A 23,883-nucleotide genomic window follows, 5' to 3' on the forward strand; every position below is an offset into this window, starting at 1 on the left:
TGATAGTGGGCTCCTCCTAGCTAGCTCACTAGCTGCCCTTAGGCTTTTCTCTAGCACCTCAGTGTTTCCATGAAAAGCACTCTCCTATGACTGCTGTCTCAGTTAGCTAGATTTTCTCCCCCCTTGTTCCCCCACCATTACTTACTGTCATGCTTATTTATTCTGACTGCCTTTCAGATGCTCCCTCAGCACCGTGCCCTTACTTTGGACAGCTCCCCTAACCAGTTCAGTCTCTACACGTCCCCCTCTCTGCCCAACATTTCCTTAGGACTACAGGCCACAGTCACAGTCACCAATTCGCACCTCACTGTGAGTATGGGGTGCAGACACTTCTTTCCTTTTTAGGAATCCCCCAAGGGCTGTTCTCCATCAGTCATAGCGGTGAGGGTTTTTGGTATCATAATCCCTAGACTTCACATTCCCAGTGAGCTGAGGCCTAGGGCTTCACAGAGACTCAGGCAGTGTGGCTTAGGTGAATGGAATGGGGTGAGCAAAAGGGGAGGTTGGGGTGGAGTTAGCAGTGGGGATGGCAACTGGGCTTTAGGTGGTGTTGGGGCAAATAGGGCCCAAAGACATGGAGTTAGCTCCTCACCCTCCTGGCCTCCCCACACCAGGCCCCCCAGAAGCTGTCAACGCAGCAGGAGGCAGAGAGACAGGCCATCCAGTCCCTCCGGCAGGGAGGGGCACTGACGGGCAAGTTCATGAGTACGTCCTCGATCCCAGGTTGTCTGCTGGGTGTGGCGCTGGAGGGCGATGTCAACCCCCACGGGCACGCCTCTCTGCTGCAGCACGTGCTGCTCCTGGAGCAGGCCCGGCAGCAGAGCACCCTCATAGCTGGTGAGCCATGGAAGCCAGGAGCCAGCACAAGCTGGTTCTTTTTCCCAGGGTGGGAGTGAAGCAGGTGGGGAAAAACAAAACCAGGGTGCCTGGGTTGGTTTTCTGGCTCTGCCACAGCTTATAACCTTGCTGGGGTCATTCTCTCTAGAAATATTTATTGCCTTAATAGGGAACATTGTACTTAGAATAGGTATTAGAAATCTGTGCTAAAAAGTGCATATGGTTTCTGTCTCTCAGTCTTATGAGGTTACCTCAGTCCCTGCTCTCAGGGAACTCTTATTCTGATGGGGGGGACATTGTACCTGCTCTCATGAACTTTGCAGTCTAATTTGAGGGAGATGGCATAGCAAAAGAATTATGACAGAAATTTATACAATCAATAGAAATATAAAATTACAAAAATGAACTGAAGGAAGTATATTAGAGATTGAATTAGTGATTTTACAATACAGAGACAAGAGTATCTGCCAGGACCACTGGAAAGTTTAATTTGAATTGTGCACAGGATAGGAAGTGTGTATGGTGGTGAGCAGCAGGAGGGGGGATATTGGTCCATCTTTTGGAATGGCTTCCTCTGAGTTTTTCCCTTTATATGGACTGGTGTTCAGAGAAGGTTCCCAGGAACTGATGCCAGCTTTTCCCTCCCTGAGTAGTGCCACTCCATGGCCAATCCCCATTGGTGACTGGTGAGCGCATTGCCGCCAACATGCGGACGGTAGGCAAACTGCCCCGACACCGCCCGCTGAGCCGAACACAGTCGTCCCCCTTGCCACAGAGCCCCCAGGCCCTGCAGCAGCTTGTGATGCAGCAGCAGCACCAGCAGTTTTTGGAAAAGCAGAAGCAACAGCAGCTGCAGCTAGGCAAGGTGGGCTTGGGAAAAGGGAAAGAAGTGAGTAGCAGCAAAGTAAGGCCTCCCCATCCCCCCACCCCCCACCCCCCACCCCATGGGTGGAATCCGGAATCTGTGATGCTACAGATACAGATGTCCTGGGATCAGCCTGAGATGGCAAGGAGGCAGAATGTGGTGGTATCTGTTAGTTCATATGCTTTTCCCCCAAACTTTGTGCTTTTTTTGGAGACATCTGCCATAGGAACTAGCAGATAATGGACAGCTTACTTTTCTATCTGCTTGTCCCTAGATCCTCACCAAGACAGGAGAGTTACCACGTCAGCCCACTACACACCGTGAGGAGACAGAAGAAGAGCTAACGGAGCATCAGGAAGGGCTGCTAGGAGAGGGAGCCCTGCCGGGGCCTAGGGATGGCTCCACGGAAAGCGAGAGCCCACAAGAGGACCTGGAGGAGGAGGAAGAAGAGGAAGAGGAGGAGGAGGATTGCATCCAGGTCAAGGATGAGGGCAGTGAAATTAGCTTGGATGAGAATCCCCTGTTAGAAGAGGCCAGTGGGGACTACAAGCAGGTGACTGCCCTCTCCTTACTTACTGTGCACATCCTGACCCTCAGCCTTCCTTGTTCTACTGCCTCCCATAGTCTGCTGTTCTGCTGCCATTTATCCAGCCTCCAGGGTTCCAGAAGTGGGCAAAATTAGATTTAGTTCAAGTTGTCAGAGGGATAAAGGAGAGTGAGAAAGAGGTTTAAGGATCACTTCTCATTTGTTTGCCAGTCCCTTTGTTTATCCTCGTCACTGTCTGGTTTCCTCCATGTCTCTGTCTACCTGGCTTCTTCACCTGTGTCTGTCAGCACGTGGCTGCATGTGTCTCTGTGTCTGTCCCTGCATCTGTCCCTGTGCGTGCATGCCTGTGTGTGTACACACCCACTCTTACTACTATTTGTCTTGTACCCTGTGCTTCATTCATTGCAGACTGCAGAGCTGCCTCATCTGACTGACTCATCCCACCCCCTCAGTGCCACCTCCTTTTCCCCTCCTTTCTTCTTACCTCAGTGCTATTCCCCTAGCATGACTCATCAAACCCTACCCCCCCCCCCTTCAAGAGGCAGTGGCGAAGACAGAATCGTCTCCCATCTCAAGGATGAGTGGGGGTGGGGTGGTGGGTGGGAACAGAAGCAAAACTTTGAGGCTTTGAGATTTTTAGTTTCCTTTCCTAGCTTCCTTCTAAAACTGCAATTCACTGCATTGGGTTTCCTGTTCAGAGCCCTTTTAGGTACCCCTGTTTGTCCCTCTGTAAGCCTGAAGAGGAGAAACTGCCCTCTCTATTGCAGCCTTCCTTTTTCAGACTCATTCACTTTCCCTGTCCCTCTCCAGGTGTTCACAGATGCTCAGCAGCTGCAGTCCCTGCACGTGTACCAGGCCCCTCTCAGCCTGGCTTCTGTGCCCCATCAGGCCCTGGGCCGAACCCAGTCCTCACCTGCTGCCCCTCTAGGCATGAAGAGTGCCCCTGAACTGCCCACCAAACACCTCTTTACTACAGGTGAATCCTAACATCTAGCCAGATATATTCTTCTACTTGCATGTAGAAGGCAAAGAGTCTCCACACCTCTGAAAGGTATAGTCTTTTTTCTGGTATAAGATCCCCTGGATCTTTTCCTGAAAGAAAAATGATCCCACTCAACACCTATCATTATTGAGCTTTACATAGCACTCTCCACCTCTGCTAAGGCAGTGAGAAGAATTTTGAGTTTAGAGTCCAGAGACCTGGCTCCTATTTCTTGCTCCATGGTCCTAGGCCTTTAGTCATTTTTCCCTTTTGGGCTTCAGTTTCTTCCTCTGTAAAATGAGATAGGACTAAGTGTCCCTTCTAGCTTTGGATCCTGTGGTAACAAAAACTCCCTCTCAGATCAGAATCCTTCAGGTACAGGTAAGGGAGAGATACAGACATCTAGACTCCCTAGTTAAATCCTCTCTTCATCATATTTCCCCTACCAAGCCTGCTCCCCCCCTCCCCCATTCCCCTTCTTTTGAAAGAGGAGAGGCCTCCCCGACTCTAGGTCTCAGGTAGTCAAGTTGGCAGGTTGTATTATGGGAGGATCAGGGGCAAAGGCCATAGGACTCAGTAGCTCCTTTTGCTTTCCAGGAGTAGTTTATGACACATTCATGCTGAAGCACCAGTGCATGTGTGGGAATACCCACATCCACCCTGAGCATGCAGGCCGTATCCAAAGCATTTGGTCTAGGCTGCAAGAGACAGGTCTGCTTAGCAAGTGTGAGGTAAGGGTGTGTCTTAGGTACTATCCAGTGCCATCCCCTTTCCTCTGAATTATCTGTTAACCTGACAATTTTCCCCATACCTATGGGTCCGATGTCCTTGCTTGTCCTTTCCCTGGGGACCCAGTCTTCCTTTTTTGTTCCCTCGTAAATACTTTTCCTGTCCCTAACCAACTGGGGTCATCCACTTTTTCTCCATCTTCCTGTGAATCCAAGTCCTGATCTCCTTCCATAACCTCATCCACTGAGTAGGATAGGGGTGCTTGGGGTTTTGTGTCAGCAGATCATTTTTGTGGTCTTGAATCTCTAGGCAAGCAGGGATTAGGGGTGTCCTCCCCTTTCTGGAGCTATGGAGAAGGGTATAGGCTGGGATGGGAGAGGGAGAGGAAGGGTCTAATACCCTATCCATTTATTCTTCTTGTCTTCTACTATTTAGCGAATTCGGGGGCGTAAAGCTACACTGGATGAGATCCAGACAGTACATTCGGAGCACCACACCTTGCTCTATGGGACCAGCCCCCTCAACCGGCAGAAGCTTGACAGCAAGAAGCTGCTGGGTGAGTTTGGGACCATGTTGACTCTTCCCAGTTGGGGGCCACTTTTCAGTCAATCTCCTCTTTCTATGGGACAGAAGAGTGGCAAAAGTGATGGTGTCCTGATGTGCTCCCAGTGGGGTATGCCTAGTTTGTGGAGGTAGTAAGAAAGAGAGAGTTTGTAAGAGATCAAAGAGAATTTCTGTTTCCATGGAGTGTGAAGGAAGGTATTACATCCAAAAAGCTCAGCCCTCTCTCCGCTTCCTGTCTTTTCTCTCTGCCCCCCTCCTCCCCCCAAATCTAAGAGACAAAGCCAGTAGCTATCTGACCAAGCTAAAGAAACTTAGAGATGTACTTTCCCCTTTGTTTGGGTACATACATGGTATCCTTGCATGGCCCAAGGCAATTCTTTCTCCTCCATAGGCCCAATCAGCCAGAAGATGTATGCCGTGCTGCCCTGTGGGGGAATAGGGGTAAGTAGGTTACAGAACGGGGTAAGGCTTATTCCTTGGGAATAGGAACTAGCCCTCTTTCATTCTTTGCTCCCTTTCACCATCATATTTCTCCTCCAAGTCCATTGTATTCCTGTGCCATGGGAGGCATCTTGATGCCCCTATTCCCCTCTTCCAGGTGGACAGTGACACAGTGTGGAATGAGATGCATTCTTCTAGTGCTGTGCGCATGGCTGTAGGCTGCCTGGTGGAGCTGGCCTTCAAGGTAGCTTCAGGGGAGCTCAAGGTGAGTGGAGGTTATCAAGATAGGGAGGAAACTGCTCCTGTGGGTGCTTCCTAGAGTCTGTCCTTTACTCTTAGGACCCTAGGGAAACTGTAGGGGAGCCAGTGAAGATTCTGCTTTTTCTTCTCCCTGGAATCTCAGGGCTTTTCATTCAGGAGGGAGGGGGTTGATGGGCCCAGAAACAGAAGGAAAAGGAGAGGAACTGGGCAGGCTTTGGAGAAACAAGGAGCTCCTGGTTGCCTCATTGTTCTTTCTAAGGCTGGTCTCAGCATTTCTCTGGTCCTTCTTTCATCTTTTTCTGTGTCTTTGTCCATCTCTTTTATCTCTCTTTCCATTCTGTAGAATGGATTTGCCATTATCCGGCCTCCTGGACACCATGCTGAGGAATCCACAGCCATGTGAGTGCCTTATGCTGTCACCAGAAGGGGAGAGTCTGCCAAACCAAAGCTCGGGCCTCTTCTATCTCTGACTCTTTTACCCTTTTTAAAGCTGAGACCCAGCCACACACATTTCAGCTAACTAACTCTGTATCCTTTCTTACCCTTGCCTTGCTTCCCAGGGGATTTTGCTTCTTCAACTCTGTGGCCATCACAGCCAAACTCCTACAACAGAAGCTGAATGTGGGCAAGGTCCTCATTGTGGACTGGGTGAGGAGGACTAGGGAAGGGGCAGAGCAGGGTGGGAGAGGACGAGAAGCACATCCTCCATGAAGTCAGGAGGGATAAATAGATGGGCTGGGGCTGGGGGAGAAACTCTGGTTCTCAGTCATAGAGCTGAGCTCCTTTTCTTCCCTAGATGTGTCCTCTCCATATACATGTGTTGGGGTAGGACCTATGCCTGTTCTAGTCTAGCCTGTTGGGGTACTGGTCTGAAAACTCTCCAGGCTTTCAGAGTCAGTAGCTTCCTTCACTCTCTTATTCCCATATCTCTTGCCTAGTGATTTGAGAAGTCCTCCTTGATGTCTTGTCTTGAATCCCTCCTGCTGCAGTGTCAGTTCATTTCCTCATCATCTGTCATCAGTTGGGATGAAGAACAATAGGTTCCTTTGCTCTACGTCAAAGCCCTTTAGGTCCTCCTGTTCTTACCCCCACAATGGGTTTAACATTAGGACCCGAGCACTTGTAAATGCACTAGGATCCCTGAAGGCTAGTCTGGGGTGGTAGGCCCTGCCCCTGGGAATTCCTTCTGCATTGGGAGGATTGTGGGGGTTTTGCATCTCACCTGAGATTACTGGTCCTTCTTGACTTTCTCTTCTTCTCTTCCCCCAGGATATTCACCATGGCAATGGCACCCAGCAGGCCTTCTACAGTGACCCCTCTGTACTTTACATCTCCTTGCATCGTTATGACAATGGGAACTTTTTCCCAGGCAGTGGTGCCCCTGAGGAGGTGAGGCTCCTCAATTCCAGTAAGAAGTCCTAGGTGGGGATAGCACAATAAATTCAAAAAGCAGGAAATGTGTTGAGGCACACTGCAGTGCTGGTGACTTGAAACTGTGGGCTCTTGGGCAGAGGGCATCACCAGGCCCTCTCTCTAGAAGGGAACTGGAAATCAGTGAACTGAGGTCGAGAGAGGGAGGGCAATGTTTAGGAGTTCTCAGGAAGTGAGTACCATCCCCTGCCTCTTCCCTTGGTGCCAGGTTGGTGGAGGACCTGGTGTGGGGTACAATGTGAATGTGGCATGGACAGGAGGTGTGGACCCCCCTATTGGAGACGTCGAGTACTTGACGGCATTCAGGTGGGGCCTAGGCTGGGAGCAAATATGCAGGGGGGCACTAAAGGGTGGGGGGGACCCACTGTATTGAGGGAAAGGAGAGTAGGCACAGAGGTGGAATAGAAAGAGTGGAGAAGATACTGTTTCTGGTGGGGAACGGAGAAGTGGTGAGGGAGAGGGGAGGGGATCACCCTGGCATGTTCCTCTCCTCCGGCAGGACGGTGGTGATGCCCATTGCCCAGGAGTTCTGTCCAGATGTGGTTCTAGTGTCTGCTGGCTTTGATGCTGTTGAGGGGCATCTCTCTCCACTGGGTGGCTACTCTGTCACTGCCAGATGTGAGCTTGGTGTTGGGAGCAAGAGGGGAAGTGATAGGAATGAGGAGATAGGAATGAAGAGAAAAATTGGTGGTGGCAGAGATAGGGTGGGAGGGTCATTCTTCTGGAGGGGAAAGAGAATAGAGGGTAGGAGAAACTTGGAGGGACATGGGGTAGTGCATATAGAGATAGGGAAATATAGGGAAGCAGAGGTGGGAGGTCTGAGGGGAGGGGAGGGGAGAAAAGAAGGAAAAACTGCTGGGTGATGGAACAGGTGGAAGAGTAGGAGAAACCCAGAGGACCAAGGGGCAGGTGCCAACCTTGGGGTGTTGGCAGCCTCCAACACTGCCATTCATTTGTCCTATCCAGCTAGTCCTTGAGAGAGTAGGCAGGTTGGGGGCAGCTCTGGCCATGCCTCCTGGTCAGAGCAGCAGGCTCTCTCACCCCTGCAGGCTTTGGCCACTTGACCAGGCAGCTGATGAAGTTGGCAGGAGGCCGAATAGTGCTGGCTCTAGAGGGCGGCCATGACCTCACCGCCATCTGTGATGCCTCAGAGGCCTGCGTTTCCGCCTTGCTCAGTGTGGAGGTGAGGACCCCAGAGAATGTAAAGTACGGGCTCAGCACCACAGCCAAAGAGCTTTTAGGCCCTGCTTCCCAAGTTAAGGTGGAGTAGAGTGCCTCTATTCTAGCACAGGGTGGGACAGTGACCTTAGGGGGAGACCTAGGAGAGATGTGTCGAGAAGGGTAGAGGTAGGGGAAATAGAAAAGTGCCAGGGCCTTCTGCTAGGGTGTTAGAGGATTTTCTCATCTGGGATCCCACAGAGGCTAAGTCCTGCCTCTTCTCGAGGTAGTGGGGATGACTCCAGGATGACAGTGATAAATGAAGTGGCCTTTGGCACACTGGTTGAGGTCTGGGGAGTGTTGACATTGCAGTTTCCCATCCCAGTAACTGTACCTTACTACCCCTTATAGCTTGAGCCCTTGGATGAGACCATCTTAAAACAAAAGCCCAACATGAATGCAGTGGCCACACTGGAGAAAGTAATCGAGATCCAGAGTAAGTAAGCATCAGTAAAGAAGAGGGCTGTGTTTTGCACAACTGAGGGGCAGGGGGGAGCAGGGAGGCTCCTCAACGAGAGCCGGGGAAGGGATGCCCAGGGGTTATGCTGGAGGGTGCTGTTGTGAGGAAGAAGCAGCAGGAGCTAGAGATGAGGTGAAGGTCAGCCTGGAGCTCCTAGTAATTGGTGGAAGGGGGAACTTTCCCAAGGAGAGATGTTGCAGAGTTGGCCATTGATGGGTCCTCACCCACCGGCACTGGCAGGTAAACACTGGAGTTCTGTGCAGCGAAATGCGGCTGGCGTGGGGCGCTCTCTGCAGGAAGCGCAGGCAGGAGAAGTGGAAGAGGCAGAGACCCTGAGTGCCATGGCATTGCTGTCAGTGGGGGCAGAGCAGGCTGGCCCCAGCCACACCCCAAGGTAACCCTTTTTCCCTGTCACCTCCCTTTTTCTCCCTCTCACATACTTGGGTTGGCACTTAAGTGCCTGTGTCCCTATGCTTGCCTCCACAGGCCGCTGGAGGAACCCATGGAGCAGGAACCTGCCGTGTGATGCCCAGGCCCCTGGGCTTCATCATTGTGATTTTGTTTATTTTTTCTATTAAAAACAAAAAGTCACACATCTAACATCGTGTGCTGTGTCCATCTCTCAGCCTCGACCCTCCCACTACCCCAAGCTGGCACGAATTTCTTCCCTTCTACACCCTGCTTCCCTCATCAGTAGTACCTCCCTTCCCTTATGAGTAGGAGAGGTTGTCTCAGCCTATTCTCTTACCATCTTTTATACCCATATTCCCTGTTTTTCTGTCCTTTTCCTCCACTCTGGGGCTTGTGCCTGGTGGACCCTGGGACTAGGGCAGTATCCTCAGTGCCCCCTCTCTAGCCCCTCTAGGTCCTCTCAGCAAGGAGGAGGCAGTGAGTTTGGTGCCTTGGATCCAGATTTTGGGAGGCAATGCCTTAATTTCTCTGTGCCCCTCCCTCTCCCTCTTCAGCTTTAGGGGAGGGTCCTGGAATGCCCTCCTACTCCCCTAATATTTTTCTCCAAACAGTTCAGGCTGAAGAGAGGGGAGTCCTAACCTGGTACTTTCCACACTTTTATTTCTTCTCTGTTGTTGCCATCTCTGTATAAAGACATCTGTCTGTATTGTCTGCTCGTTCTTCTCCATTTCACTGGTAGAGACCTGGCCACCAGAACTTGGCGGGGAAAGAAGGCACAGTCACGTTTTTCATACCACTTAGTGTCCCTTTCTGCCTTCTCTCCCCTCTAATGGGAAACCCATTTAGAGGGTGGAAGAACAGTCTGTTTGGGGGCTGGGAATTGGACTCCTGGGTTCTGTGATTGATCTGCCCTAGGCTTTGTGTCTATTTCCCTAGGAAAGCCAGGGGAGGAACCAAGGAAAGACTTGCACTCCAGCCTTCTCTACCTGTCCTGTCAGAGCTAGAGGGCATAGTCCTCCAGCCTTCCCGACTGGCACAGCTTGGGATTGAGGGGGACTGGGGTGGCCTGCACTGGTGAGCACCTTGTGGTGCTCAGGACAGGACCCTTCCTAGCCTAGGAGGCCAGATGAAGTGGGACGCTGTCCTTCCTGATAGGGCCCCTATTATTTGTTCCTGAGAGTGGCTGCCTCAGTCAGTGTCATGCTTGCTCTAGGTCAGTAGACTTCCCTTTCATGAAGCATTTGCTCTTTGGAGTTTGGGGGAGGTAGTCAGAAATTGAAGGCATAGCTGGGAAAGGAGAGAAGAGAGGCTGGGGTGAGAATGAAGGAGGCTGATTCCTAGTGCTCCTCCCCACCCCCACCCAGTCCAGCTCCTGGGGACAAAGGACAGCCTCTCTTCCTGCCTGTTATCTCTTCCTCATGTTGCCCTCTGCTGGCAGGCAGGCCTGAGGTAGACAAAACAGGAAAGGAGCTGGAGAAGCTGTTCCCACCCCTCACTCTCCCACCTTTGGTCCCAGGCCTCTCAGTTCCCTAGACTCAGGGGCAGGGGAGAGATGCATTGAGGGGGCCAGTGCTCCTGCAGTGTCTGGGAAAGTTCTGCAGCCTGGAGGAAACCAAAGAGTGGGAATGGTTCCTGGGGACGGGGTTTCTTTCCCTTGCCCCTCCCATCTCCTGGACCCCACCAATGTGTTTACATATTTTATTACCCTTACAGCAAGGCTGGGATGGGGAAGAGGATACGAGGGGGGTGTCCTTACAACCACTGGTTCATCTTGCCACTTGTGTGTGTTTGTGTGTGGTGTTGGTCACAATTCAGCCCTACCTTTAGGGGGAGGGTGGGCCAGGCTAAGTGTAACAGGGTCTTATTATGGCAGGTCGGGGAGCCACGAGTCCAAAGGTGGTTCTCTTCCCCTTTCCCCATTTTGTCTAGTTCTCATGTAACCCTCCCCACCCCCTGCTGTCTCTCTCTCTCTGGGTATGGATTTCAGTTGAGTATTTTGTAACCTGTTACACTGTGTGTCCTTGTGTAAATAAACTTGTTTCTGGCAGTGCCCCCTGGGGGCTTGTGTCTCTTGTTCTCTGGGCTCCCAGATAAGGGTTGAAGCCTTCTTTCCATCTTCTATCCAGCCTCTGCCTGAAAACATGATGTCTCTACAACAGAGTGCTGGATTTGAAGAAAAACCTAAGTGAACCCTACATCTTACGACCTTTGTGATCCTGTGCAAGTCAGGATACCTCCTCCCCACCCCAAACCCTCATGAGGCTCAAATGGTATAATATGTAAAAAACTTTTCCAATCTTAGTGCCATATGAGCCTCAGCTCTTAGGCAAGAGAGGCTAGTCTTGGCTCAAGAAGCCAGTTTAGAAAATAAGAGGAGAGGAGAGCATTGATGTAGTACAGCCTACAGAGAACTCTGAGACTACCAAGGCCACTTAGTGGCCTTGCCTGAACTTGGTCTTGCACCCAGTAGGCACATAAAAGTTCAATCTGAACTAAAATCAACATCAAAAGTCAATAGGAAGACCTGAAGAATAATTTTTAGCCAATAGTTAAAAGAGAGGTGTGGGTTACCTAGCCCTCTGAAAAAGATGTGGGGCTTAGGAACTAAGAATAAAGAATAAATAACTAAAGAAAGAGGCTGCAGAGAAGCAGATTTTGACTTTGCCTAAGGAAGGTAGCTGCAAATGAACTACTTAATAGTGGGATGAGACTCTCTCAGGAGATAGGAGGTTCCCCCTCACTTTGTTTTCAAAGTCTAAATGACCACTTGTCAGATATGCAGGGAATTCTTGCTTAGGCAGAAGTTAGACTAGAACTTGGGTGCCTTCTAACACTCGAGGATAGGGGTGGAGGAAGAGGCAGAGGAATAATAGGTCACATTCTAGAAAGGTCTTTTTAATTTGACTAACACTTTTAGAGGTCCCACTACTCTGTGCAAGATGCTGGGAATATATGGATACAAAATGGCCTTAATGAATTGGGGTGGTGGGTGAGGACACAATATATGTAATATGTGTGGTTTCAAAATATATGAGTTTCAAAGACAACTCCCTATTCTACCTGGGAGGATCATGGAAGGTATGGTAGCCTACCTGGGCTCTGGGAGGGGTTGGATGTTAGTAGATGGGGAACGTTAAAGGGAAGGTAGTCATGCTGTATAAAGTCAAGGTGGTGGGAGGGACAGAAAAACTGAGAACATTGAGTTGAGTGATCCATTTTCTCTGGAGTAGTTTGTGAAATGGAATAACATGAAATACAGCCCAAAAGGTAAGTTGAATACATTTGATAGGTTTTAAATTCCAGGTTAGGGAGTCTATGTTGTACTTCATAGACAATAAAGTGCCAAGTAGTAGTGTGGCTTGATGGAGTGTCATCAAGGGTTTGGGGCCATAAACACCTCAGTCCAATTCCTACCTGATACTTTTTAGCTCTGTAACCCTAAACAAGTCACTTAACCTCCGAAAGCCTCAAAGAACTACCCCTGCTTGGGCTTCCCTTTTCTCCCTTCCCAGTCTCCATCTTGTAGTTGACCATTTCCACTCCATACAATTCTCTACTCTTGAATCCACTGTTTTATCTCTCCTGCCAAACCTCAAATCTGGATTACTCCTACCCTCCCACTTCTTTACTTCTACTTGTATGTTGCTGAAAGGAGTTGGAAGTTACCCACCAGTAGGGCTGGGTCCACGCCACAGCCATGCAATGTTTTTACTCCATCCTAATCGATTCTCTAGTCCACTCCCCACACCATCTGTTCAGATGAATCCTCTCCCCTCCTTCCAAGCTGAAGACCTCCATTTTGTTGAGAAAATAGCTGGGAAATGGCTGAGCTCCCTTCTCACTTCTGCTTATTTTACACCCCCTTTACCTACTCTTTTCCTTTACTCCAGTCTCTGATAAAAGGTGGCCCTTTTCTTTTTTAAGGTTCACCTCTCTACGTACCCTTGATCCTTTCAGAGGGTCTTCTCTAGCAGAGCTTCCTGTCACCGTCCCATCCCCCATCTTCAGCCACTCTATTTACTGGTTACTTCCTTGCTATATACCAACACATCCAAATCTTGATCTTGAAAAAAACCTTCACATCCTCAGAAGCTATAATCCTATATTTTTTTCTCCCTTTCTCAGTCTACAAAAAACTTTTCACTCACTGCCTTCACTTCTTCCTCTCTCATTATCTTCTAACTCCTCTACAATCTGGATTCCAACCTCATCACTCAGCTAAAACTGCTCTCTTCAAAAGCACCAGTTATTTTTCTAAAGTGACAAATCTTTTTGCAGCTCTTGCCTTTGACTTCTCTGAAGAAGGTGACACTGTCTGAACACTGTCTCCTCTGGATACTCTTTCCTCTTTGGGCAAAGCTGTTCTTTCTTGGCTCGTATTTGATTACTTCTCGGGCTCTTTCACATGGCCCCTAACTGTAGATGGACCCCAATAGTCTGCCCTGGGCCCTCTTCTCCCTAACCGAGTGACCTCGGTAGCTTCTATAGGCTTAATGATTTCTATGCTATTGAGTCCTAGATCTATATATCCTGACTTAATCTCTCTTGAGCTCCAGTCCCATATCACCAACTCCTCATCTGATGTCCCATAGAATCCACAAATTCAATTGTGCCCCATACGGAACTCATTGTTCCCCACAAACCCATCCCCTTTTGAATATCTCTATTGGTTACAACTATTCATCCCGTCACACAGGTTTGCAACCTCAGTGTCATCCATAACTCTTCAGTCTCATCCCTTTGTCATTTCTGTGTCTACAGTGTTTCTTATATGAAGCCCAGTGTCTGGCACATAGTAGGTGCTTAATGTTTACTGACTGAAAAAATTACGTGGCATAGTGGATAAAAGTACTAGATTGAGAGTCAGCAAGATCTGAATTCAAATTCTACCTCAGGACACTAGCTGCACAATTCTGGGCAAGTCACTTAACCTTTTGGCCTCAATTTCGTGAAATGAAGATAATAGCATCTGCATCGCAGGGTTGTTGTGAGGATCAAATGAGGACTCCAGCAACTCTCTATTCTTCAGTAGCAAATGTAGATGCCTGCATTTAAGGTCTTTCGTAACCTGGCCTCGACCTTTCCAGCATTATCAACATCACTTCCCCTCCACAAACACTGAAGTCCAACACAACTGGTCTTCTGGCTGTTCTTAAAACATGGTAACTCCATCTCTCACCTGCAGGTCTTCATACCAGCTGTCCCCCATGACTAGTATGCATGCCCTCCTCATTTTTCTCAGCCCAGGGTCATCATCTACATGAGGTCTCTCTCAATCCCCTGGCTGCTGGTTTCTTGGCTTCAAAATCACCTTGTATATATTTTGTATGTACACACACGTATATATATGCATACATGTATATACATATACATCATCTTCCCCCATTAAATGGTAAACTTCAGGGCCAGGACCGTTCATTTTTGTGTCTGTATTTATCTCCAGCACCTAGCAGTGCGCATCTAGTATGTGATTAATAAATGCTTGTTGGTTGATGGTTAATAGATACAACCCAGGTTATAATCTGCAGTGTGGGAGAGCACTTCTTCACATTGACAAAATCACAGATCCTTCAAACGTATGAAAGAGGGAAACTGTTTTTGAGCCAGGACATGCATTAGGAAGGGTATTTTGGTACCTGTATGAAGGATGGACTAAAGAGAGACTGGATGTTAGTCTAGGCTCAAAGTGATAAGGGCTTGAAAGAGGGTATTAGCAATGGGACTGGACAATGGTCTAGTAATTAGAATTCAGAACACTAAGAGCTGTTCAAAACCACAGTGATCTACTTTCAGAAGTAGTGAGCTCTATCTTGATCACTGGAGGTTTTCCAGCAGAAGACAGATGACCCTGTCAGGGAGGAGGAAACAATCACTTATTAAGTACCTACTATATGCTAGGCACAGGGCAATCTCACAATAACCCTGTGAAGTAGGTGCTGTTATTATCTTCATTTTATACTTGAGAAAACTGAGGCAGGAAGAAGTTAAGTGACTTACCCAAGGTCACACAGCTAGTACGGGTTGTCATAGAAAGGTTCCATGCCTCAGAAATGTTTGGACTCCAAGATGTCTTTGCTCCCTTATGGCTCTGAGAATCTGGAATTCTATGAATTTGGAAAAGAGGATTGGATGGGAAAGATATTTAATCTTTTGGGTGGGAGATACAAGGTCAGATGGTTGAAGGTTGTCTAAGCATTTCTAGAGAGTTTCAGGAATGGATAGACCCTTCTAGTGACAAGAAGATGGATGAACTCAACTCAAAATAGTCATGAAGAATGTCCTTAATTTGATTTCATTTTCCCATTCTTTAATGGCAGAGGAGGGAAGGGGTAAATGCAGATAATTCATTCTGAGTCCAAAGCACTCCTCCGGCTTGGCTGTGGGTGGGTAGCCAACCTCTCCACATAGAGCAGGAGAGGAGAACCAAGGGCCCAAGATACCATCTGACTGTGCCAAGCCTGGCCCCATTCTGGACTTCACAAATACAGAACAAAAGCACAGAATTGCCACTGGACTTTTGGGAACTTTGTGGTTCGGTCCCTCACAGTGTTGGAAGTTTTTTCCCTTTTATTTCCAGTGCTCTTAAAAAATGCAAAGTTTTGGTAGAGAGGGAAAGGGTAGGGTTTTTGGGAAAGAGAAAGGCTGACAGGGCCAGTTCCCTTTCAGGTAGACATACACCACTCTCCGAGGCTAAGTTCAAGTGATGAGGGGTGGGATGGACATGTTGGGAGCACAGAAGAGTTTCCAGAGGAGTCAGGTGGAAGGAAGTCTTTGTCTTAGGTAGGGGCAAGTAGCAGTCACAATGGCAGCTGGGGGTGGGGGTGAGTGAACAGAAGACTTCTCTTTCAGTGATTAGTGAAGCCTCCTTGGCTGGAGGTAGAAATCATCTGGAGTGTTGGTTGGGGGAAGGGAAGGTGGGGTCACTTGGATTTGGCAGGTGGGGCCTCCTGGGCACCGAGGGAGTGGACCAGCCAAGGCACCAGGGCAGTGACCAGGCAGGGCCAAAGGGTAAACTTGAGAAAGTTAAAGATGTAGAAGAGGCTGAGCTGGGGTGGGTTGCCCAGCCAGTTAAGGAGCCCCAAGAGCCCTAGGACCAACAACAGGCAAGCAGCTTGCTGAAGGATTCCCAACCGTGCCCGCCTCACTTGAGCATACCAGGGTGAGTGTAAGGCAATGCCCAGGCCCAGGGCAGCTCCAGAATCCCGACTCAGGGAAGCAAAAGGTCGAGTTTCCATGTGTAACCACTCTGGACGCTCACACCACTTGGAAGCCAAGTGAATGGACCTGAGGAAAATGAAGAAACCTTGTAGAAAAATTCCTTCAGATGGGGGAACCTCTCGGGTTCCTTTCTAGCTTCAGCTAGGACTATATGCCATGGCAGAATCACTTTTTCTCTACTGGTCTACTGGTATTCTAGGGATCCCACAGGCTAGACATGATGGCAAGGGCCAGGAAAGGTGCCATCCTATCTCAGGAACTTACCAAGTCATGTCTACTCCCAGGGAAATGAGGCTCCAGTAAATGAGGCTGGCACCCAGCAGAAGTGCTAGTGCTGTCAACCCATAAAAGCTGACTGGCCGATCAATGGGCACACGTGGAGTCATGAACCATCCCAGGAGAGCACCTATTGAGAAGGGGTGCGGTAACAACTTCAAGGAATTTGAGGGTATAGTCCCTAGGCCAAGGATCACGATGGAAGAGAGGGTACAAGGGAGAATTTAGGGTAGACAGATGATGGACTAGGGTGGGTTAAGGGTAACCATGGGAGAGAAGGCACAAGAGAAGGTTTGGGGTGGGGTGATGGGCTAGGGAATTGATATTTCCTGTCTTTGACTTTGTCATCTCCAAGGGAAGTGTCACTATCCACCCTCCAGTGGCTCACCAGCTATCAGGCCACCCAGCACCTGGTGTGGGAAGTGTGCAAGGATGAAGATTCGGGAGAGTCCGACTGCCAAGAGGAATGTGCTGTAAGCCAGGCTGGGCATCAGCTTCATCCAGCTGCTGGAGAAGGAAGAAGACAAGTGGGTCAGGGTGGGCAACCAATTATTTTGAATAAGAGAAGATGGGGGAAGACATGATAACTATGGCATGGAAGAAATATTAGACTTGTTCTGTTTCAACACAGAACTCAGAATTACGAGCAGTGGCTGGAAAGTGGAGAGAAACCTTTAGACTTGACACACAGAAAGATTTCTTAAAAATCAGAGTGAACCAAAAGTGGAATGAGCTGTCTCTGGAAATAGTGAGCTCCTCATTTGAGATTTTAAAGTGAAGAATGAATGACCATTTGGGGGGATGTTGTTGAAGAGATTATTGACTATTCAACTCCCTTCCAAATTAAATAATGTCAAGCCATTTCCATCCCATTATATAATTAGATGGCTAAGCAAAACCAGTGATTTGGCTCTCAGTCTCCATGATGATATGGACACTGGGCAGGGGAGACTATCCCCTCCTCCATGCCTCTGGAGAGAAATTCTGTACATAAGAGCCCTCTTGGACTCACCTTCGACTTCGTTTTGCAACCTGGCCTGAGGTGGCAATCATGATGGGCCAGAGGGCAGCTCCTGTGATCATGCAGTGACCCGAGGGACTACCTGCCAGGAAATACAGCCACTTGAGGTGGTATGTGTGGGGGCTGGGAGTTGAGGTTTTGGGGGGAAGGGGTCAGGGTGACACGTAGAATTTGGGCACTTATGGTGATTAAAGGGCCAGATGCCTTCTCTTAACAACTGGTTAAATCCCCTTCCCCTAGAAGTTACAACTTCACTCCCTCTGGAAGTGGGGGAGAAAATGGGAGTGGGGGACTTTGAGCACAAGGGAGGTAGGAAAGGGCTATCTGATCCTTTGGGCCTTTTTTCTTATTTAATGCCACAGGTAGGCCTTCACATGCAGTCTTCTTTATCTTCTCCTGTAGGACATGACTAATGGGCAACCAGATACATAAGCATGGATCCTTCAGTTGGTACCAACATACCAACCAACCTAATGCCTTTCACTTCTCTACTCTCTAGTCTTACAACAGAGAGAAGTGTTAAGTTCCTCAAGCCTTCACAAACTGGAAAGGACTTTGAGATAATCAATGTGGATGGTAAGGGAAAGGGATAATGTAGGAGGGTTCACCTACCTGGTCCAGTTTCACAGGATACAGGGAACTGATGAACCTGAGCGGGTGCTTCACTATAGTATCCAGATTCATGAACCCACCAAAAGGGCCGGTCTCCAAAAAGAAACCTGGAGGAGGAGATGAGGCAGTGAGATTTCCCATTCCTGCTACTCCTCCCCTACCTGGGACCTAAGAAAGACAGGGGAAGCTTGCAGAAGAGTTATTCAAATGATGAAATGTTGAATACCCTCTAATTCTACCCCCAACACCCCAGATCCTATTTCTGCTTTGGTTATAGCAGCCCAGGTGCATCTTCAGAGGACATGAGTTTTTGTCACACTTCATACACTTCACTTCTTCTCTGGGAAAAATAGGGAAATGTACATTCTTCTTTTTACATAGGGGAAGGGAGGGGGTCTTTTGCAGCATCCTTGAGATCTCTCTAAACACACTTCTCAACCCTTTACAATCTGGTTTCTGAATTCATCACTCAATTGAAATTGTTCCACCCAAAGTTCTCTCTTCTTTTTCAGAGACTAGAGCAAAGAACGAAATAGGATGACAGAGAGTTTTGTGGTGTTGAGTAGGCGAGATTATTTTCTTCCATTTTATTAGTAGAAGAGGAGGTGAGGTCCCCTGCTGAAAGAGACGGAAAAGGTAACTAGGTAACTTTTGGATAGAGCACTGGACCTGTAGTCTGGAAGACTCATCTTCCTGAGTTCAAATCTGGCCTCAGACACTTACTAGCTGTGTGACCCTGGGCAAGTCACTTAGACCTGTTCACCTCAGTTTTTTCATCTGTAGAATTAGCTAGAGAAGAAAAATGTATCACTCTGGTATCTTTGCTAAGAAAGGCCAAAAAGGGGTCATGAGGATTCAGACATAACTGAAACGACTCAACAACAACATAGGTAACTTGGAGAGAGAAGAGACTATTTGGGACAGTTACTATGTAGAGTAGGACAGCGAATCACAGACTAATACAAAGGCAGCAATGAGGGTCCAGTGAAGATAACATAAGATGGTCATGACTGAAGTGACTTTCTCCCACAGCATTCAAGAACATGGGACCAGGAGCAGAGAAGGAAGATGGTAGGGACAGCTCAGGGGCAGGATTCAGCAAGGCATAAGCAGTATGGTAGCTAGGAAGGCACAGTGAACAGAGTACTGGACCTGGAGTTGGGAAGACCTGAGTTCAAATCCAGCCTTAGGCACTCAAATCAGTTAATCTCTCTCTTGGCTTTTGTTTTCTCAACTGCAAAATGGAGATAATGATACCTCCATCAGAAGGCTGTTGTAAGGATCAAATGAGGTAATGCTGGTAAAGAGCTGTGTACTTCACACAACGTGAAAAGCACTATGTAAACATAATAGGTAATAGGGTCCCCGAGAGTCTAAGGTAAGATAATAAGTAGTTGATCAAATCAACCAAGGCAAAAAGAGGAGAGTGAGATCAGATCAAGGGTGATAAACCAAGAGCAATGGAGAGGAAAGGAAGGTCTGGGGATCACAGGAAGAAAGAAGGATTCAGGAGGAATGAAGCAGGGGAAGAGATGGGGGAGAAGGAGATAGTAATTAATTGGAAAAAGAAATTTCTGTGTTCTGGAACCTGTAGGTAGTCATTGACAATGACATAGAAGGTGACATTGAGAGCCTGACCACTGGTGGCTGGCTAAGAGTGAGGAAGATCATGGGAGTTGAGAAGAGAGGGCAAGATATTAGAGGGGACACTGACATATATTTAAGTCCCCTAGGGGCTTGGGAGAGAGAGTAAGACGGTGATCCAGGTACTGAACTATTTCAGAAAGGAAGAATGATCTTCAGGCAAGTAGATGACTTACATAAGGATATGGATGGTAATAGGGATCACTGGAGGAACCCACAGCACCTAGCACCAATCCCTGCTTGTGGATGGAAGAGATAAACAAATGTTGGTTGAATTATGAGGGAGGAAGGGAGGGAGAGGGACAAGGAAAAGGAGAGGGAGAAAGGGAGAGAGGGACAGAAGAGAGAGAGAGAGAGAGAGATAGAGAGAGAAAGAGAGACGGAGACACAGAGAGAGATAGAGAGCTCCAATGGTACAAAGAACAGAACTGCGGAAGGAAGCAGATGGTCTGGAGATAAGAGGTAGAGGAAAAAGAGAATTGAGTAAGAAGTAGCTAGGTGTTGTAATGAATGTTGGGCTGGACTTCGAGTCAGAGTTCTATACAAATCCTGCCTCAGACACTCACTTGCTGTGTGACTCTGGACAAGTCACTTAATGCAGGTGGGCTTCTATTTCTTCATTTGGAAAATAGAGATAATAACAACCCCTACCTTCCAGGGTTGTTGTGAGGATCAAATGAGATGACACACTTACAGTAATCTGAAACCTTAAAGTGCTTATGAAGACTAGCTCTAAAAGGAAGGTTTCCAATGGCTATTGTGCTGGAACTCTGAAAAGTTTTCCTCCTCAAATTTTCCAGTGAAAGATACACCAGAAAACCCTGCCTTCTTTTTCCTCACATGGTTCACACTGATACAGGCAGAGGGAGAGAGATGGAGAGACCCAGACAGCCCTTCTTTCTCAACTTTTCTTAATCCTGCAGCATGCGTAACTTTTACTTGCCTCCTGCTTAACAATTTTGTTCACTTCTCTCCGAGGCTGGGAATGTGGCATCCTTTTGTGGGGTGATCTGGAGGAGAAGGCTGAATGCCCAGTTAGAGGCAGATCAACTCTCTCCTGTATCAAACCAGAAAAGGCAGATTGCACAGAGAGGGCCTTAAAAAAAACACCAACAGAGAATTTCTGGGATATCATTTATGGTGATACTTGACATCTTTTGTAGGGTTGTATCCCTTATCCCTAGTCTTTTCATGCTGAAGAAGGGAGGCAGGGCCTTCTACTTTGAAGGGGAAGTAGTTCTACTTAGGAGGCTCTCTTCTTTGTCTGGGAAGCACTTACTTGTGGGGGTGGGATGAGAACACAATAATGACTTAGAAAAAAGGAGTCCCTGGGTGGTAAGAGGTGGGGAGTGATTATGGGTATGTATGAAGCAGCTGTGGTTTAAATACCTACAGCTTGGGTTTAGGGATGACTATATTGGATCACGGGAGTGATGTGAGGGGTCAGTGTATGATATGACTACTGGTATCTTTCTATGTGTTTGTTGGCATGTCCTCAGGAGTGACAATCAGGGGTTAATGTATAGGGTGACAGTTGATGGTGGGGTGTGTCTATCTAGTGGATCGACAACCTAATTGGATGTCTTCTGGCATCTAAAACTCAATATAGTAAAATTAAAATAGCTCATTATACTTCCACCAACCTCACTCTTCTTTTGAATTTCTCTCTTTATATTCAGGGTACCACTCTTTTTCCAATCACCCAGCTGCATTTAGGTTTACTTCATATTTTATTTATTTCCCCTGGTAGAATATACCTGCCCTGACGGCAGGCACTATTTCATCTTTTTCTTTGTATCCTCTGCCCTTAGCATAGTGCTAGCCTTTAATACATTCCTGCTGACAACGGCCTGAGCTTTAAGTAGGGATGGCAAGGGGTTTTGTCTCACCACTTGGAGATGAGGTTGAGCCATTCTGAGAGCAGGGCGATCCAGAACACAGAAATGCCTACATGGCGACAAGCATAGTAGGCCATGGGGAAGTAGAAAAAAAAGATGCACTTGGGGTCACCGAGGAAGGTGACCCAGAGCCAGACGTCCTCCAGCCAGGGTAGCTGTCTCTGTAGAGTTTCCGCCACCACGATCCCCGCTCCCAGAGTGGACTCCATACCAGGAAGTCACAGGCCCTGGAGCCCTGACCTTGTGTTGACGGGGTAACGCTGCTTCTGAAGGGAAGAAAGCTGAGGGAGGCCAGAGGTAAGAGGAAGGCGCCTCCCACAGCCCCCACCATTTCCTTCCACCAGCATATCAAAGCAGTTCACATCCAGGGTACCACTAGCATCAGCCCTAGACGCACTTAGAGGTCTCTGCTCTCAGCTCCGCCCCCTCCGCCCTCGAAGCGACCCAGGCCCCGCCCCCTCTGCCCCAGAGCTCCCTAGATTCCGCCATCTCTTCGCCCGGCGCTAGGCCACGCCCTCTACGTCCTACAGCTCTCAGGCCCCGCCCCCTGGCCCCGAGCTTCCCTCCACGTCCCCCCCCACGTCAGTCATTCCACAAGCCTCGCCCCTGCTCTACCCGGGAAGCTCCCGCTTACCCCGCGCGGCCCCGCCTCTCGGTTTCCAGAGCACCTCAAACTCCGCCTCCAAGCCACGCGCGCGCTCCCCAGACCGCACCCCTGTCCGAGCTCGACCGCATGCCCTCTTTCTCCGGTCCCTTGCCCCGTGCTGCCCCCTCCCCCAGGGCCACAAGCTCGAGCTTTGCCCTCCAAGTAACGTTTTTCCTCCCTACCTCCCGGGTTTGTACCTCTCGCTAGGTCTTCCTTCTACGGGTCAGCGTAGGGGACAAACCTCTCGCGAGGGCGTTTTCCCCCAGACCCACGTGTCCCCAGTTCGCGTCCAGTCCGCAGCGGACGTGGGGCGGTGGCTACTTCTGCGGTCCTGGGTCAGAGGGTAGCAGGCAGGCTTTGAAGCTTGATGCTTGATGTTTGAGGAGGATGATAGCTAGTTCTCCAAGTGAGGTTTCTTTCTGCTGCCTTGTCTTATTGATAGAAAGATCCGTGGTCTCGTCAGGGCATAGGGACAGGGAAGTTCAAGGACATAACCATAGCATCCCAGGTGTGTTGTGAAAGGGGACAGCAATTTCACACACACACCTCTCTCTCTTTCTCTCTCTCTCAGGGGCGGGATGGGGGATAGAGGAGGAAAGAGTTTAATTTTTAAAATTCTAAAATTCATGTCCCCGAAGTCTATCTACCATGTAATCCAGGGAATCCAGTAGGGTTGTTTTTGTATGTAAGTATGTGTGAGTGAGAACTAGATTGAAACCGTGTTCAGTGCCCACCCATGAGGCCAACAGTTTACTAGGATTTGGAGTAACTGGAGAAAGAAATTTATGGAAACTAGAGATGATCATGTTTTTGATGAGGTCTAGGTCACAGGGTATTGTGAGGGGGGAGGCTAAGATTAGGATAAAACTTCCTAAAGCCATTTCTAGCCTGAGACATCTTTGCCCTTGGTTAGTTTTGTTGGGAGGAAAGGAAGAAATGAGCGTGGAAAAGTGGATGCCATTCAATGAAGAAACAGCAAATTTAGATAGTGAAATGATAAAGATAGCTCAATTATAAAGTGAAGTTGATACATGTTGTGGTTTGGGGTGCTGGGAACATGGAAATGCAAAGGTACAGGGGGTCTGGAAAGAATTCGACCACTCTAGCCTTTTTTCAGTCAAAATATTGAGGTTTATTTGTGTTGCCAATCTGGCTAGATTCTAAGTGAATCTTCGGTAGCCAATGGGAGTGAGCAGGATTCCTAGTGAATCTGCAACTTAATGGCAGTGAGACTGAAGCCTACCTACAAAAAGCATGGTGAAAGCATCTGGATGGGATTAAGAAGTGGTAAATAGCCAGGGGTGGTCTAGGTGCTATAGTGAAAGGAGTATTAAGTAGTCTGGGGTGGGCCTAGATTGACAGTGAAAGCCCTGTCAAACTAATTAAGTGATGGAGGTGGGCTGGGGTGGGCCAGTTACCTAGGGCAGAGGCACTGCTGACATGTATGGGAAAATTCAGGGACGGGGCTGCTTTCAAAGATATGGTCTTTTCCTTTTAGGGGTCCAGGTCCCATCAATAAATACATAATTTATATTGTGAAATGATAAAAGCTAATTTATGTAGTTAAAAAGGTAGCTGGAGTGCAGGTATGTTGACACGAGCATGATTAGAATATCTGGTTTCTAGTCTCACAAGTAGATATTGTCCACTAATATGTTGTAACCTCTTAAATTTACCTTCTTCCAGGATGGAGTGAAAATAAAATGAAGTGATATATGTGAAAAGACTACAAAAGATACTTTGTATAATCAGGTAGTATTACTTTTGATTTCACCAAGGTGTTGCAGAAGTCAGGGAGCCTTGTGCCCCTTGCTTGGCAAGA

General features: G+C 48.3%; 2 protein-coding genes across 17 annotated transcripts in view; one reads left to right on the top strand and one right to left on the bottom strand.

Moving 5' to 3' along the window:
* Positions 1–8,935, top strand: part of HDAC5 (histone deacetylase 5) — a 38,783-nt gene extending 29,848 nt beyond the window's left edge. For all 5 annotated transcript variants that reach the window (XM_072646051.1, XM_072646052.1, XM_072646053.1 and 2 more), the window contains 18 exons: positions 178–309; positions 615–837; positions 1,491–1,702; positions 1,977–2,255; positions 3,060–3,225; positions 3,829–3,962; positions 4,396–4,516; positions 4,916–4,965; positions 5,123–5,230; positions 5,570–5,625; positions 5,787–5,874; positions 6,496–6,615; positions 6,866–6,963; positions 7,157–7,275; positions 7,707–7,840; positions 8,227–8,311; positions 8,576–8,729; positions 8,822–8,935. In XM_072646051.1, the coding sequence (XP_072502152.1) occupies positions 178–309; positions 615–837; positions 1,491–1,702; positions 1,977–2,255; positions 3,060–3,225; positions 3,829–3,962; positions 4,396–4,516; positions 4,916–4,965; positions 5,123–5,230; positions 5,570–5,625; positions 5,787–5,874; positions 6,496–6,615; positions 6,866–6,963; positions 7,157–7,275; positions 7,707–7,840; positions 8,227–8,311; positions 8,576–8,729; positions 8,822–8,861 (2,319 nt within the window). In that variant the 3' untranslated portion in view covers positions 8,862–8,935. The remainder of the gene's footprint in view (positions 1–177; positions 310–614; positions 838–1,490; positions 1,703–1,976; positions 2,256–3,059; positions 3,226–3,828; positions 3,963–4,395; positions 4,517–4,915; positions 4,966–5,122; positions 5,231–5,569; positions 5,626–5,786; positions 5,875–6,495; positions 6,616–6,865; positions 6,964–7,156; positions 7,276–7,706; positions 7,841–8,226; positions 8,312–8,575; positions 8,730–8,821) is intronic.
* G6PC3 (glucose-6-phosphatase catalytic subunit 3) lies at positions 6,530–22,331 on the bottom strand. Of its 12 annotated transcripts, none has more exons than XM_072646066.1 (8): positions 21,407–21,910; positions 17,870–17,980; positions 17,253–17,339; positions 16,629–16,747; positions 16,229–16,370; positions 15,902–16,030; positions 9,386–9,502; positions 6,530–6,644 (listed from the first exon to the last, which is right to left on the bottom strand). In XM_072646066.1, exons 1-8 carry the CDS (start codon positions 21,622–21,624, stop codon positions 6,626–6,628), a joined length of 942 nt encoding a protein of 313 aa, XP_072502167.1. In that variant the 5' UTR covers positions 21,625–21,910; the 3' UTR covers positions 6,530–6,625. The 12 variants fall into 12 exon arrangements, with proteins under 12 accessions (XP_072502167.1, XP_072502166.1, XP_072502165.1 ...); XM_072646065.1 differs by lacking the exon at positions 6,530–6,644 and adding an exon at positions 8,789–8,906; XM_072646064.1 differs by lacking the exons at positions 6,530–6,644; positions 9,386–9,502 and adding an exon at positions 22,259–22,331 and having other exon boundaries at positions 15,032–16,030; positions 16,629–16,744; positions 21,407–21,681.
* Between the last annotated feature and the right edge of the window lie 1,552 nt (positions 22,332–23,883).

Source organism: Notamacropus eugenii, chromosome 2, assembly GCF_028372415.1.
Source record: "Notamacropus eugenii isolate mMacEug1 chromosome 2, mMacEug1.pri_v2, whole genome shotgun sequence".
Lineage (NCBI taxonomy): Eukaryota > Metazoa > Chordata > Mammalia > Diprotodontia > Macropodidae > Notamacropus > Notamacropus eugenii.

Bases quoted from the DNA above. Each gene is read 5' to 3' on its own strand.
- G6PC3 (XM_072646061.1), bottom strand. From the start codon at position 21,624: ATGGAGTCCACTCTGGGAGCGGGGATCGTGGTGGCGGAAACTCTACAG. The intron at 16,748-17,252 runs GTGAGTCCAAGA...TTCCTTCTCCAG, and splicing joins GTTGCAAAACGAAGTCGAAG to CAGCTGGATGAAGCTGATGC. The intron at 16,371-16,628 runs GTGAGCCACTGG...CCTTCTCAATAG, and splicing joins GCTGGGTGGCCTGATAGCTG to GTGCTCTCCTGGGATGGTTC.